We start from the raw sequence: 15,852 nt of genomic DNA, 5'->3' as shown, positions 1-15,852 counted from the left end.
CTTTGTAAAATGAATAATAAAGCTTTCTGTAGCATTCTATTTTCTAGAGTGGATTAGATACTATGGATTATGTATGCCTTAGAGTTATGAGCCTGGAATCTATCTCCATTCTTTATAGATGAGGAAACTTTTTGTTTCTCAAGGCTTTATAGGCCAAACAGAAATTTAAAACCCCAGTCATAAAAGACATTTGCTTTCTGCAACAGCCTATTGTTTCTCTAGCATGATTTATTATCCCTAACTATTGTAGAGATGTCTTGCAAATAAAGGATTCTTGTCATTTGATAGAACAGAATTTACAAAAAGCCTCAGTAATCTGACATGAAGCGGAAATGAAACTTGTCTATATTTGTGAATTTCCCATATATGATCAACCAGTGGTTAGCTGTCCCTCCCATTTCAGCCCCCACTGCAGCTTCACTTTTAGACTGGGGGAAGGCTTCCAATGTTAGGTTTGCAATCTCTCAAAAATATTCTTTCTGGTTATGAGACTCTCTGCTGCTATCAAAACCCACTAGACTCCCTAGAAACTGATTGACTCCATTCTTTGAACTAATGCCTTCTGGATCCCGAGGCTTAAAAGGAAATGTGATAGAGCAGGGTCCCTCTGGTTTTAGCCTCCCTGCTCCTTTAGACTTCACAAAACTTGCATATTATATTTTGAAACATAAATTTCTCCAAAACCTATTGAGAAGATAATATTCTCCCTCTATTTGCTGGCCTGAAGCTCACTCCACAGAAATAGTAACTCTCCATGGCTGTACAGCAGCTTTTGGTCTTTTCTTGCCTTGTTCAGAGAGCCCAAGAGCAAAATTAAAGAACTTTAGTAACTGTTCTTTGTCCCTTTTCCACTTAACAAAATTCATTGTTTATTTTAACCACTTAATATCAAAATCCTTTAAAATGTAAAGGGGAGGGGTGCCTGGGTGGCTCAGTTCGTTAAGTGTCTGCCTTCAGCTGAGGTCATGATCTCCAGGTCCTGGGATCGAACCCTGTGCTGGGCTCCCTGCTCAGCGGGGAATCTGCTTCTCCTTCTCCCTCTGCCTCTCCCCCTGCTTGTGCTCTCTCTGTCTCTCTCCCTCTCTCTAAAATGAATAAATAAAATCTTAAAAAATAAAATAAAATAAAATGTAAAGAGGATATCCACAAAGAAAAAATCTAAATGGCCAATAAACATATAAAAGTATAATTAACCTCATTAGCAATCAGGAAAATGCAAATTTAAGCCACAATGAGATATTACTACATAGCCACCAGAATGGCTACAAAGAAAGGCAATACTAAGTATTAGTGAGGATATAGAGTTACTGGAACTTACATAATGTTGTTGGTGGGAGTGCCAATTTGTATGACCACTTTGGAAGAGGATTTGACTACCTACTAAAGCTAAAAATATGTATATCCTATGACCCAATAATTCTATTGCTATCTATACACTCACATGTCCAAGACGCATGTACAAGAATATTCATAGACAAAAACTGCAAACAACCTAATTTTAATTAACAGAAAAATGGATAAATTATGGTGAATGTATAGAATACCATGTTGCAACAAAATGAATAAACTACAGCTATGTGTAACAACATAGATGAATCTCGTAAATACTAGGGTATGCACTGTGTTCTCTTTCTTTACCTAGGCGGTGTTTTCTGTGATAATTCCTTAGGCTGTGTAGTTCTTTTGTGTACTGTTCTACGTATTTTGCAATGGAAAGGGTAAAAATGTGTGTGCATATGTATACACATATATATACACATACACATATATAAAAAATACACTGTATGCATTCTCAGACTCCTTAATAGTATATTGGACGTAATTTTATCTTTTCTTAATAATTTAGAGGCGCTGTAATAAACACTTATTATGGGGCTATAATACAATTGATTTATGTGGGACTTTTTGTCCTAACATCAAATGACTTCAAATCCAGGCTTTTAAAATTCTTATATCTGCTTCTGAGTGTGTCTTGAGTAAGGAAGTAGTTCTGAGTCATCTTCTGAGTGGCAGAAATTGTGTCCAACTTTTATGTCAGTTGGAGTTATCTCTGCTTTCCACTGAAATACATGATACAATGAATATAAATATGTATCATCTTATTTGTATTAGAAAGATCTTAGGGGCGCCTGGGTGGCTCAGTCCCTTGAGTAGTTGAGTGTCTGACTCTTGGTTTTGGCTCAGGTCATGCATGATTTCAGGGTTGTGAGATTGAGCCCCATGTCAGACTCTGGCGTGTGGAGCCTGCTTAAGATGTTCTCTCTCCCTCTACCCTTCTCCCCCAACTCATGTGCGTGCTCTCTCTTTCTCTCTAAAAAAATAAAAAGTTAAAAAAAAAAGTTTGAAAAGAATGATCTTAAAAACATGAAAAAAAAGATACCTGGGTGGCTCCATCGGTTAAGCATCTGCCTTTGGCTCAGGTCATGATCCCAGAGTCTGGGGGTCGAACCCGGCAACAGGCTCCCTGCTCAGCAGAGAGTCTGCTTCTCCCTCTGCCCCTCACCCCACTCGTGCTCTCTCTCTCTGTCAAATAAGTAAATAAAATCTTTTAAAAAAATGAAAAGAAAAAATTCCTCTAGATGATTTCAAGAAAAAATTAGCTGATTTTCTGACTTATTCAATGTATCACTGTGATGACATTATTCACAGGAGATGTTATTTCTTCTTAAAGATAATTTTATGGATGTAGAAACACCATTCATTCAAAGCCAGCATAAGGTAACTTCTCAGCAATCAAGGAAGGAGTTTCTAGGGGTGGCCAGCCTCATTAAATGTCGTGGACAAATCGAGAGGCATGAGGACTGCAAACAAGCTGTGGAAGGAAAACCAGGTAGCAGAGGGTTAGAGAGTATGAGTGCTGTGGAATGTGGAGGATGGTGTGGAGCAAGAAAAAAGAATGGAAGTAAGGACAAGTAGAGGCATTTTTCAAGATGAGACCTGTATATAGTTAATGTAGTTGAATGGATCCAGTGGAAGAGGCAATAACTGATTAAGCCAGGCTTCAAAGGAGGTTTACGATAAAGATGATAAGATCAACAACCTAGGTAGAAGGGTTAATCTTGGGAGAGTACGTGTGTGTGTGTAGGTGGGTGGATGTGTGTGTGGGGGTGGGGTGTGGCCGGCAGGAGAGAAGACAGAGGAGTTGAGTTGTCAGCTAATGAGTATAAACACCAAGAGTGCAGGGATCTTCTCTTTTCTCCCCTAATGTAGCCCATGTCTCTAGAATAGTGGCTGGCATATAGAAAGCACTTAGAAATATTTGCTGGATGAATAGACTTTGACATCTAATCAATCTCAATTCACATCCCAGCTCTACCACTGGCAGACTGTGGGAACTTGAACAATTTCTTTACTCTGCTAAACCTCAGCCTTATTATCTATAAAATGAGAATAACAATATAAAATGTATTTCTAGACATGTTTGTAACACAAACCTTTAAGCTGAGCCATTATGACTTTCTTATATTATATTTAAATATTAAGCTCAGTGCTTGGCAAAGTGCTTTATACCAAGTAGTTGCTTTCTAAATGATTTTTTTTAAAGATTTTATTTATTTATTTGAGAGAGAGAGAGAGAGAGAGCACATGAGAGGGGGGAGGGTCAGAGGGAGAAACAGACTCTCTACTGAGCAGGGAGCCCGATGAGGGACTCGATCCAGGGACTCCAGGATCATGACCTGAGCCAAAGGCAGTCGCTTAACCAACTGAGCCACCCAGGCGCCCTCTAAATGATTTTTTTTAAGATTTATTTATTTATTTATTTATTTATTTATTTATTTATTTTAGAGAGAGAGAGTGGGGGGGGAGCAGAGGGAGAGAGAATTCCAAGCAGACTTCAAGCTGAACGTGGAGCCAGACATGGGGCTTGATCCCACGACTCTGAGATCACCACCAAAGCCAAAACGAAGAGTCAGACACTCAACCGGCTGCGACACCCAGGCGCCCCTCTCTAAATGGTTTTTAATTGAATTTTTATACTTAACTGTGAGGAATAAACTTGCTTTACCTGCAAATCTCAATCTTTAAATTTTTTTGGAAGTTTTCTAGTTGTGGGGCCTTAGTTTTGTTAGGATGACATAAAAGACATATTTTATTTTTGTGAAATTATAAAAATAACTTTTCCTAAAAGTTGGTTATAAAAATTAATTTAAGTTGTAAAATATTTTGTTCTTTAGCTCTTAGATCCAACTCATAGCATCACATTCTGACATTTTCTCTAACTTCATCAATTAAGAAGGCAACTATAGTGGATCAGGGCTAAAAAGTAGATTTTTAGGATAGAAGGAGAAATGTAGGTGTATGTATAGAGTATAGAGGGAAAAGCACTGTCAACGTTCCTGTTGGAAAGCTCTATAACAAATAACTTTACTGAAGATTGATTATATCTAAATTAATAATGGAAAAAAGTAGTGTTCTCATGGTGCCTTCTAAGTTTAAAACTTGACTGCCTGTTTCTCATGCGAACATCTACATTCATTGCCATAGGGATTGCCCAAGACTCTTACTTATGGGCTTAAATGAGTGTAATTGCTCTTGTTATAGATATCAGAAAAATCCTGACTTATGACTAAGAGATATCCATTACGTGAAACTCTATGTGCATTTAGAATTTTAACTCCTTGGAAACAGCTAATGGCAAAGTAGTATTATATTATTTATTGTTTCTCAGAAGTCAGCATCCCACATCTCACAACTATTTCTTGATTAGTCATAGCTGAAAACATTTTATGATTAATTTACTATATGCCTTTTGCCCTGCAGAAACGCACATTTTCGAGACTCTGACATAAACTTATAAGACATGCTAACACAAACAGCTCTAGGAGGAATTCAAGCCACTATCAAGACTACATCTAGTTGTGAAGTTTATATTACTTAGTAGCACACACACAAAAAGAGTAATAAGGTCATAGGAAGCTCTGAGGAAATCAAAGCGAAGGAAAAAAGTTTTTTAAAGATAAGGAGGGCTTGAATGTGTTAGCAGCCCAAAATAAGGGAGCAAATGAGGTAGGAGATGATAAAATTTAATTCATAAATTAGGCACAGTAACTGCAATAAGTCATAATAAAATAAAACAATTATAATAATATACTAGATTAAAAGTTATGTGTATATGGTCTCTCTCCCTCAAAATATCTTATTATACTGTGCTCACCCATCTTGTGATGATGTGAGATGATAAAATGCCTACTTGATGAAGTGAGGTGAGGCGAAAGAGCTTGGTTGGCATTAGGCGACTATTGAACTTCCAATGATTCATCAGGAAGAGAATCATCTGCTTTTGGGCCGCGGTTGACTGTGGGTAACTGAAACTGTGGAAAGCAAAACTGTGGATTGAGGTGGGGGGGGCCTACATCATCAACTTTAGCAGCTTTTGTTATCCTATTGCTGGAAACTGTTCCTTGATTCTTTTCATTACAGAGCCCAGTCTTCCCTCAATGGGGCATCTCCACTTTCATGTTCCATATCTAAAATTAAATGCTTCAGCTTCCTCCCAAACCTATTTCTATACCTGATTACCCCATTTCTGTTAATGATGTTGTTACCTTTATAGTCTCCCAGACCTGAAATTTCTGAGTCATCTCTAACTTTTCCTCTCCTTCCTTAATGTGTCATCAAGTACTGGCCTTAAATACTTCCACTGAAATATTTCTCCTGGCTTTTCTTCCTTTCCATCCATTGCCAGGGCAATAATTCAGGCTGTTGTCATTCCGTACTGGTACTTCTATGCCTTCTCAACTGGTTTCCCTGCCTCCAGGCCTACTCAATCTAGCCAGTCCTACATACCCCACCCAGATTAATCTTTATAAAAGGTCAATTTGATGAGTCATTCCTCATCTCAAAAACCTTCAAGGTGCTATGGTAGAGTCCCTAAGGAAACAAGAGGACCCTAGAGAACACCATATTCCAATGAGAATGGGGCAGTTTATGTAGTCAGGAGGAGATGTTGATTTAGAGGAGGCTTCCCTGAGGAGTGATGAAGAGAGGAGAATGGATGCAAGAAAGATGAGATACATCAGGTTTAGGAAATAAGTTGAGGAGGAAGAGGTGATGCCAAGGAGACTCAGGAAAGTCAGAGGGGTTGGAGGAGAACCAGGGGAGAGTGTGTCACAGAGACCAAGGTAGGAGAGGATGTCAAGGAACAGAGTGAATAAGGTGGACTCTTTCCGGGCGAGAGTCCATTGGATTTGGCAATTAGGGTGTCCGAATCAAGAGCAGCTTTAGGGGAGTATAGGGAGACTATGGAGGGTTGAGAAATAAAGAAATAGAAATGAGGAGCATAGGTTTCCTTTTTAAATGTTGGTTAAGAAAAGATGAGAAACAATGCTGAAGATAAAGAGAGGTGAACTTAAAAATTTCCCCCCAAGGGAAGAGACTTGCACTAGATTATAGACTAAGGGTAGAGATCTCAGTAGTGGAGAGCTTGATATTAGATAGAGGGAAGATGATTGACTGAGCAAGATCCCCAAGGAGATCTGGGGAGATCCAATCTAATGAAGAGAAAAAAGTCTTTGTCCACTTATGATCATCCTCTTGCTATATACATGATAACTCTTGACTCTGTGTATGTTACAGCTGTGTATGGTTAAGGTAATGAGGCATTATGAAATGACTACATGAATTTTTGCAACTTGAAGGGGTAGAACTGGATGAATCATTTCAGAAAACTTAAGGAGTTGCTAATAACCTCAGCTTGAAAGAGCTAAATCATTCATTGAAGTTCAAAGGTGTCAGTCACTATTGCCTTGAAAATCAGCTGAGGATTAAGATTATTTTCAGACTGAAAAGTGGATGTATTTTTCTATTGTTGCCCTAACAAATTACCAGAAACTTAGTGATAGGTCAGAGGTCCAACACAGGCCTCACTGGGCAAAAACAGGTGTTGGTGGTCTAGGTTCCTTTCTGGAAGCCTCTAGGGGAGAATCTTCCCCTCCCTCTTCCAGCTTCTAGAGACTACAGAGTTCCTTGGTTTGTGGCCTCTTTTTTTCTATTCCAAACCAGCAACATCTCTCTCGCCTTTCTTCACTTATGTCATCTGTCTCTGACCACACTCACGAAAACTTCACTTTTAAGGACTCAAGTGATTTGATTGGGCCCACCTAGATAATCCAGGAAAACCTCCCCATCAAGGTCCTTAACCTTAATCACATCTTCGAATTTCTTTTGCCTTGTAAGATAACACATTCACAGTTTCCAAGGAATAGGCTGTGAGCTTCTTTGGGGGCTATTATTCTGCCTACAACACTGGAACTGAGAGTGAGGTCTTTCTTTTAAGAGGGAAATTTGAAATGGGAAAAAGAAAGATGTTTAGTATTTGTATTTTATTCTTGAAATAGGCAAAATGCTTGCTCTGGTAGATAAAGTGGTTTCTAGATGTCAGGTACGTATTGTGTAGATGCTAAGAAGTTATTGAGAAACAGTTTGCTTGTAGCTTAGAGTGAAATTTCAGTTAAGGAAATAGGAGATGGGTGTTTTGACCTAAACATTTAGACTAGAGAAAATAAGGTAGTAACCTGTCTCTTGGGTCCGAGGTATAATGATGGCAACAGAAATAAAAGGGAGAAAACCCTAAATATGTTCGCTTATAGGCACTGTAGCATTAGAACATGCTTCAGCAGGAATTCTTAGATTAGAATTTAGCGATCTATTCAAAACTGGTGTCTGAATTTTAAGTCTTAATCCTCTTTCTTCATCCATAATTGCCAAGTAGTCTATAGATACATAAAATATGGGGTTAGTTAATTGGTATCAAACTTGCAGTATTTATAATACTAATACCATGCTTCCATCACATAAGATAATTGGTTAAAAAAAGATACGGTCCTAGGGGCACCTGGGTGGCTCAGTCAGTTAAGCGGCTGCCTTCAGCTCAGGTCATGGTCCCAGGGTCCTGGGATCGAGCCCCGCATCAGGCTCCCTGCTCGGCAGGAACCCTACTTCTCCCTCTCCCACCCCCCTGCTTGTGTTCCCTCTCTTGCTGTGTCTCTCTCTGTCAGATAAATAAATAAAATATTTTAAAATAAAAAAAAAATAATTAAAAAAAAAAAAAAAAGATACGGTCCTAAAAAAAATTGATATGGTCCTAATTATAAATATTACAAATTGACTATTATAAATATTACTTAAATATTATAAGAAATAGTATTACAAAAGTGAAAGATCATAATACTTTTCTATACTATTATATGCTATTCTACACTATTACTATTATACTATTATATTTTGAGGGCCTGCTGTGTTCCAGGCATTGTAGTATATATTTTTTAAAAGATTTAAAAAAAGATTTTTTAAATTGTATGGCAATACTTAAAATGATATCTGAGAGTAGGTTATAGCCTGAGCAATAAAGGAAAGGTAAAAGAGAAACAAAATATATTCCAGTATTTTATACTCCAGTATTAACAGAAATCAGTCAGTAAATGAGATGATAAATATTAGTGCAACTTTTATCTGATGGCTAGTTTACAGATAGCTAGTTTTAGTTTACAGAGAAACTAAAACTTAAAAATTAGTTTTGCAGTTGGTAAAAATAAGAAAAAGAACCCTCTATTTCACATTTTAAAACCTTCTACTTGTTCTTTATATGTCTTTTTAAAAACACTAATAAACTATTTGACTGAACATAGTATGATTTGATCTGTAAATTGGTATATAACTAATTATTAACATAAACATTCTAGAGAGACTTTTTTTGGTAACATATAATCTAAATTCTATCTCCACATTAAAATGAAAGCAGCCATCCATCCAACTCTATTTCTTTCACTGTAATCTAATTAAATTTGTGTTTTATATATCCATCTAACCATTATTCATCCAACAAAAGTGTGTTGAACTCCTGTCATGGGAAAGGCACTATGCTAGGCCCTGTAAAATATTTAACATAGACATTTGTACTTTTTATTTGCAGTTCTAAACTTATTTCCAGTTGTGAGTGAGAGACTTTATTATATTACATCAGCTCTCTGTCCCAACCTGCCTCCTGACCATCCAATCTCTGTATCTTACACATTTTTATTCATATTTCTACTGTGAGAAGTCTCTCTTCTATTCCTGTCCCCTGGCAAATCTTCTCCCAGAGAGAACCAGTGTGTTATTTTTCTATATATCCTTCCAGATGCATCTTATGTATCAAGAAAATGCATATACGTATTAAACTCCCCATACATATTTTTCTGTATCTTATCTTTTCTTTTCAACTTCCTCATTCTTTCTTACATCTGCATGCTATCCCATTGTATGGACACATCATTTACTTAATTATGGGTATTTCCATTAATTTTAAAATATTTAATTTAATTTTAATATTAGTCTATTCCTAACAAAGCAAAATCGTCTTATATTCAAATATATTCGTGGATATCTTCCTAGAGATGGAACTTGTAAGGTACTTACAAGTATTTACTTGTAATGTAATACATTCCTAGAGATGTATTTGGAATTTTGAATAAATATTGTCAATTTGCCCTTCATAGAGGTTGTGCCAGTTTCCCCATAGACTTACCAACAAATGATGGTGATCTTTGCAAATCCGAAGGATGAAAAATGTCATCTCGGTGTAGTTTTAATTTGCATTTCTCTTATGATGACTGAGGTTGAGAATCTTTTTATATATTTTAAAGCCATTTGTATTTCCTTTTCTGTTTCTCTTGGGTTGTTATACAATAAGGCAACAGGAAATTATTTATGTCTTAGGAAAATTAGCCCTTTGCCAGTGAGTTGCAAATATGTAATTTTTTCCCAGTTTGATAATTGTCTTCAACTTTGTGGTAGCTTTTGTCATGCAAAAATTTTTAATTTTTATTTTATAGAATTATTTTTATAGATGGGCTTTGTGTTATACTTAGGCTTTCCCCACTCTGAGACAATTTTTAAAATTCTCCATGGACTCCTCTAGTACTTTTCTTTTCTTCTAGTACTTTTATGATTAACATACATTCTTAATCATTACAAGTTCTAAATTGTCTAGTGCATAAGATCAAGTTCCCTGTTTCAATTTATATCTGAGCTAGATTACCAAATCAGTCCCATGAAATATAGAATAGTAGTAAGGAGCGTGGACTTTGGAGTTGATAATTTGAGTTTTTCTGCTTCTGGGCTGTATGATATTGAGTATGCTACTTAATTAACCTCTCTGAGCCTCAACAGCTTCATCTGTAAAATGGAAATGATAAATAATACTTAGTTTTTTGTGAGAATCACGAGATGATTCATTTAAAGCCCTTAGGTAGCACAATGCTTCACAAGCTACAGTCATTCATTAAATGTAAACTATTGTGATAATGATGATGGCCATAGACTACTCTTTCAACTGCTATTACTGCTATTACCATCCCATAATTCATGACTTTAATCACAAAGGGTTGAATAAAAAAAAATGCATCCCAAATTTGCCAACATTACCATGTTAGCATCCAATTGCCTCTAAGCATAGTTCTCAACTTTGGCAGGATATTAGAATCACCTGAATAGATTTTTCAACTCCCAATGCCTGGGTCCCTACCCCAGATATTGTTTTAACTGGCCTGATGTATGGCTCAGGCATCAGTGTTTTTCAAAAACCCCTCTGGTGATTTCAATGGGCAGCTAAGGTATAGAACCATTATCCTAACATGAGGCCAGTGGTTTCAGATATTAAGGAAAACATGTTCATTGCTTCACATAGAAATTTTTTATAAGTCAAATGCCATGAATTAGTGAGGAAGACATTAAGAGAACATAAAGAGTTGAGACTGATGTCAGATACAAGTATTGAGGAAAAGAGTTACAAAGTTGAAAATATCCCTTGTATATACTTCTAAGACCTCTTTCTCAGAAGAGCTCAGGGCAGCTATACTTAAGTACTTTTAATAACTGCTCCTTAGAGGTAAGGGATATAAAGTGTTTATATTTGTTAGATGTGTTAACTGAAACAGGGAGATAGGACTCGTCAGCTCTTCAAAGTTAGGATTCTCATTATCCCCATTCTCAAAGATAAATTCCTGGATAATTCTCAAAAATAAATGATTATCTCTGATCATGAGTAATACAGCTTATCCCCTTACACATTTTAGCAGTTTGGGAAGGATTTGGAATGGTATTTTAGCTCACTTATAGATACAGTGTGAGATGGGTATACAAGAAAATTAGATATTATCAAATCCAAGGGGAAAAGCAGTGTGGTCTAAACAGACTGGACAGAGTCAAGATGCCTAGATTTTATTTCCTGAGCTTGAGTTTCCTCAGCTGCAAAATGAGAGAATTAAGAGTTCCCAAACAATTCTTTCAGCTCTAACTAATTACTGTGTCACCAAGCCACCTAAATAAAGCCTTTCTTAATCAGTCAATAGATGACAGGAAAAGTATTCTAGCTCAAGCTTTTATAATACGTATTTCATAGATTTGTCTTGTTTTTAATACATAAGGCAGTATGCTTTCTCAAATATTAAACTATGTCTTGATATTAAGCTAATATATGTCCTGCCTAACTTGCATATTTACATTTTACATTTAAGCAGGGGCAATTGGTGTCTTCACCCAGAGGGATGACTGATGGAGGGTGGGGGGCTGCATCCTGAGACCTGTGAGGAAATGCTGGAACACGAGCTTTCTGTTGTCTTTCAAATCATGCCCCGTGGATGACTTCATTTGAGACAGATCCTGGGTCCTCCTTCTATATTTTCTTCTAATCTTTTCTACTTCTCTTTTTGCATTATATTACTCATGATCGTTAGTACTCACACAATTCTTGTTTTTGTTGTCTTTCCTGTAAGATGTACATTTTAAAAAAATATTTTATTTGATTTATTTGAGAGAGAGTGAGAGAGCATGAGCAGCGGAAGGGACAAAGGGAGAGGGAGAAGTAGAGAATCCCAAGCAGACTCCATGCTGAGCCCGGAGCCCCGATGCAGGCTCAATCCCACAATCTGGAGATCATAACCTGAGCCGAAACTAAGAGTCTGACGGCTAACCGACTGAGCCATCCAGGTGCCCCAGATTATACGATTTTTAAGGCCAGGATACATTTATAGTGTATCCCAGGAGCTAGTAGTGTCTTAGCACATAAGAAAAGCCTGATATATGTTTAAGTAAGTTAAATTGTTAAAAAATTAAATGGTTTTAATTTCATTGTTTTCTTTTTTATGTGATACTTTAATTTTCAGTTTACAATATTTCCAATTTTTTCTTACACAAAGTCTTATTTCATGACAGTATCCTTAACTACCTCCTGAAATAGCAATGAGCTTTTCATTCTCAAAAGCTTAGAAGTAGTAATAAAGAAGTAATCATGATACCAAAATATGAAATAAATACAGTAGGTAAGCTTTCAGTAATAAATGTGTAGGATAACTTTAAAAGAAGTATTATTTTGAGGTAACTTAGAAAGGCTATCAATTTGATCAGGCAGTATAAATACACCAAAACTAAACTAATATGTTAATTAAAATTTACTAAACTTACATTATTGTGAATTAACAATGAACAACTATATAACATTATTAAATATCACAAATCATTAAAATAAATCCTATGTATATAACTCAGAGAATTGAGTTATGATGGTATGACAGTATTGAAATCTGCATATGGTAGTAGGGAAATAGTATTATGATCAAGTAGAATAAAATTTCAATTTTAAATTAGTACTAAAAGGAATCCAATTGTTTAAAAATTTGTGTTTAATAAAAATAAAATCAACATTTTTGACCATGATTTTAACAAAATTTTAACACCTTATCAAATAGTGAGCTCTAAGACTCCGGGTGAGGTATGGAAGTGTTGAATCATGATATTGTACACCTGAAACTAATATTACACTGTACGTTAACTGGAATTTAAATAAAAACTTAAAAAAAATAGTGAGCTTTAAGAAATACAAATATTATATATTCAGAGAAAATTTCCTCTGTTTTTAGCTTAACAGTTAAGTTGGGATTTTGAATTGTGAGAGTGATGCTTCATTAGCACTTATAAATTTATCCATCCTCCATGATCCTCTTTTGAGATTACCTTTATGGGTTCTAAATTTTTCACCTGGAAAATTAAATACTTTAGGTAGGGAATTCTAAATTGTCATTCAAGTACAAGGCCAGTTTAAATGAGTGCATAATTTTTTGAAGAGTTTATCCAGACTAAAGAATAGTTAGTACTGACAACATTTCCAAGCTTCTGTGACTTCTATATCCGTACAGTAAGGTGCATTAATTTTATTAATGATTTTTAAAACACTCAAAGTATATTGTGTCTTCCACAAAATTTTATTTTGCTAGCTGCCATAAAAGTATCTTGAAAGAAGTTAAAAATTATAACTCTTGCAATTTGAATAGATTCCTTACATTTTCTGCTCCAATGTACACATGTACTTAATTTGAAGATATAAAGATGATCCCACATTGTTTCTATAACTGTGATCATTTCAGTATTGGTACTTATGTCCTTCGTTGAATGAATGTTCTTCAAACCTACCGTCTTAATAGATTCATTCTTACATGTTAATCCACAAATAAGGAAATGTCAAGGGCAGTAGCAAAAAAGACAATTTAAAACAAAGCTGGCAAACATTTGGAATTATTTGTAGTTTCAAAATTCCTTTTAATTCAAAAGTCACATGTACTATGTGCATTAAAATTAGTTTCACAAATGGAAATTGTGGATATGGGAAAGTTGCTTTAGGGGAAATTCACTAGTAAATCCATAACCTTTAAAATTCTGTATGATTGAATTGAATATTGATACTTTGCAAAACATTTTCAGCGGCGTATTACAAATATTACTTTTTAAAGGTGTGTTTTTCCAGTTTTAAATATGTGGGGGTCCTACAGGCATGATGACATTTTCTAACATACTTTTTTGGTCTTTTCCTCTTCTAATCTTTGACTGAGTTGCCCTCTTTAAATGTTAACGAGAACTGCTGTCAAGAAAGGTATTTTCTTTTCAAGGAGGATGTTTACACAAGCAAAATATTTTTTTTAGACATGAAAATTCTAATTTGGAGTTAAATATCAAAATACTTTCTATTTTTTATTCCTCGTTTCTCTTCCCATCTTTAAAATAAAAGTTAAATCTTAATTGGAATCCTTTTCCCACCGTGAAACGAAGCGATGGTGCCAGACTTGAAGATGAAGGCTTTACTTTGTTAGCCATGTGTTTATGAAACCCCAGCGCCTTCCCTAGATCTCTTGGCTGATAATCTCAAACATGGAGGATGCTTCTGATTCTACACAAGGGGTTGCTCCATTAATTAATAATGTAGCTCTCCCAGGCTCTCCGCCGTCTCTTCCTGTATCAGTGACAGGCTGTAAAAGTCATCGAGTAGCCAATAAAAAGGTAGAAGCGAGAAGTGAAAAGCTCCTCCCAACAGCTCTTCCTCCTTCTGAGCCGAAAGTAGATCAGAAACTTCCCAGGAGCTCCGAGAGGCGGGGAAGTGGCGGTGGGACGCGATCCCCCGCGCGGAGCCAGGCCGTGGCAGCGGGAGAAGCGGCGGCGGGCGGCGCGGCGGGGCCGGCGAGAAGCGACCCCCCGGGAGGACAGAGACTCCCCTCGCTGCCTTTGTAGTTGAAAAGGTGGAGAAGTGGCAGTCGGCGTGCTCGCAGGTGAGGGGCTCCGTGTGGTCGCTCGGGAGCCGGCCGGCGCCGGCAGGGAAGTGTAGGCGAGCTGGGGAACAAAGCGGAGCGGCGCCGGGGTCCGCCCGCAGCGAGCTCCTCGCGGCGTCGGGCCGGCCGGCTGCGCGCCAAGCACGTTGCGAGCCCGAGGCGGCGGCGGCGGGCTGGGAGCCGGCGCTGGGGGAGGGGGCCGCCGCAGTTCCCGCACCGCCCGCCCGCGGCGGGGCGTGCGGCCCCATTGTGAGCCGGCCGCCGGGCGTGCGGAGGTGGGGCGCGCTGGGAGGGCAGAGGCGGCGGCTCGGCTCGCTCAATACCCCAGTAGCGGCAGGAGCGACCTCGGCTCCGGTGGCAGCCGTGGGCGCGTCAGTCACACAAAAGGCAGTGGAGCTTCCCCCGGCGCGCGGACTGGCCCACGCCGCCGCCGAGCGCTCCCCACCTTACCGGCTTTCCTTTCCCTCCAATTTTGATAGGGAAGCGGGGCCGACGCGGGCGGCCAAGGGTCCGGGTGAGCCCGCGGGCGGACAGGAGATGCCGCTGCTACACCGAAAGCCGTTTGTGAGACAGAAGCCGCCCGCGGACCTGCGGCCGGACGAGGAAGTTTTCTACTGTAAAGTCACCAACGAGATCTTCCGCCACTACGAGTAAGGGCCGGGCCGGGCGCGGGGGGTGCGAGGGAGTGTGGGGACTCCCTCCCCAGCGTCCTTTTGTCTCTCTCCTTTTCCTCGCCTTGGGCTTCTGGCGGGGCGACTTGAAAGTGACGGCTGGCCGCGGGCCCGCGTTTCTCTGTCCCCCGAGCCCGACCTGGTGATTGCGCGGGGTCCCCGGGCGGCGCGATCGGCCGTGGCGCGCGTGGGGAGTGCGGGCCGAGGCCGAGGAAGCTGGGGTCCTCGGCTGGCCGTGGGGACCGCTTCTAGCCGCGGCTGCCGCCCGGCCGCCAAACAGCGGAAACTCCCCGCCTCGCCCCTCCCCGCCTCGGCCACACGCGCACTCCGGGGCCAGTTCCGGGATCCCCGCCCGGCGGCCGAGGGGATCCCCGCTCGGGTCAGCGGCACGGGGCCCCAGTCCCCCGGCCGGGAGAGGGAATCCCCGCCCCCGGGGGCAGGAAACGGCCGGGCTGGGCTCGTCTCCTCGGTCCACAGTGGAGCCTGACGTTGGAGCTGCCTAAGGGAGGGGAGGGGAGGGAGGGAGGAGGGGAGGGAGCGGAGTTGAGACTCGGGGAAGGAGGGGGCTCCCTGGCGGGCCAGGGGCAGTGGGGCCCGGGACACGAGAG

General features: G+C 39.4%; 1 protein-coding gene across 4 annotated transcripts in view; it reads left to right on the top strand.

The window, feature by feature from the left end:
- The first annotated feature begins 14,357 nt into the window (after positions 1-14,357).
- The window catches only part of BAZ1A (bromodomain adjacent to zinc finger domain 1A), a 92,657-nt gene continuing 91,162 nt past the window's right edge, over positions 14,358-15,852 (top strand). For 2 of the 4 annotated variants that reach the window (XM_078053563.1, XM_078053561.1), the window contains exons 1-2: positions 14,358-14,573; positions 15,053-15,223. In XM_078053563.1, coding sequence (XP_077909689.1) covers positions 15,111-15,223 — 113 coding nt within the window. In that variant the 5' untranslated portion in view covers positions 14,358-14,573; positions 15,053-15,110. Of the gene's footprint in view, positions 14,574-14,805; positions 15,224-15,852 lie in introns of those variants that run through there. The other 2 variants (XM_078053562.1, XM_078053560.1) reach the window with 2 other exon arrangements.

This window comes from Halichoerus grypus, chromosome 8 (genome assembly GCF_964656455.1).
Source record: "Halichoerus grypus chromosome 8, mHalGry1.hap1.1, whole genome shotgun sequence".
Taxonomy (NCBI): Eukaryota; Metazoa; Chordata; class Mammalia; order Carnivora; family Phocidae; genus Halichoerus; species Halichoerus grypus.
This window is presented reverse-complemented; position numbering and strand designations above follow the sequence as displayed.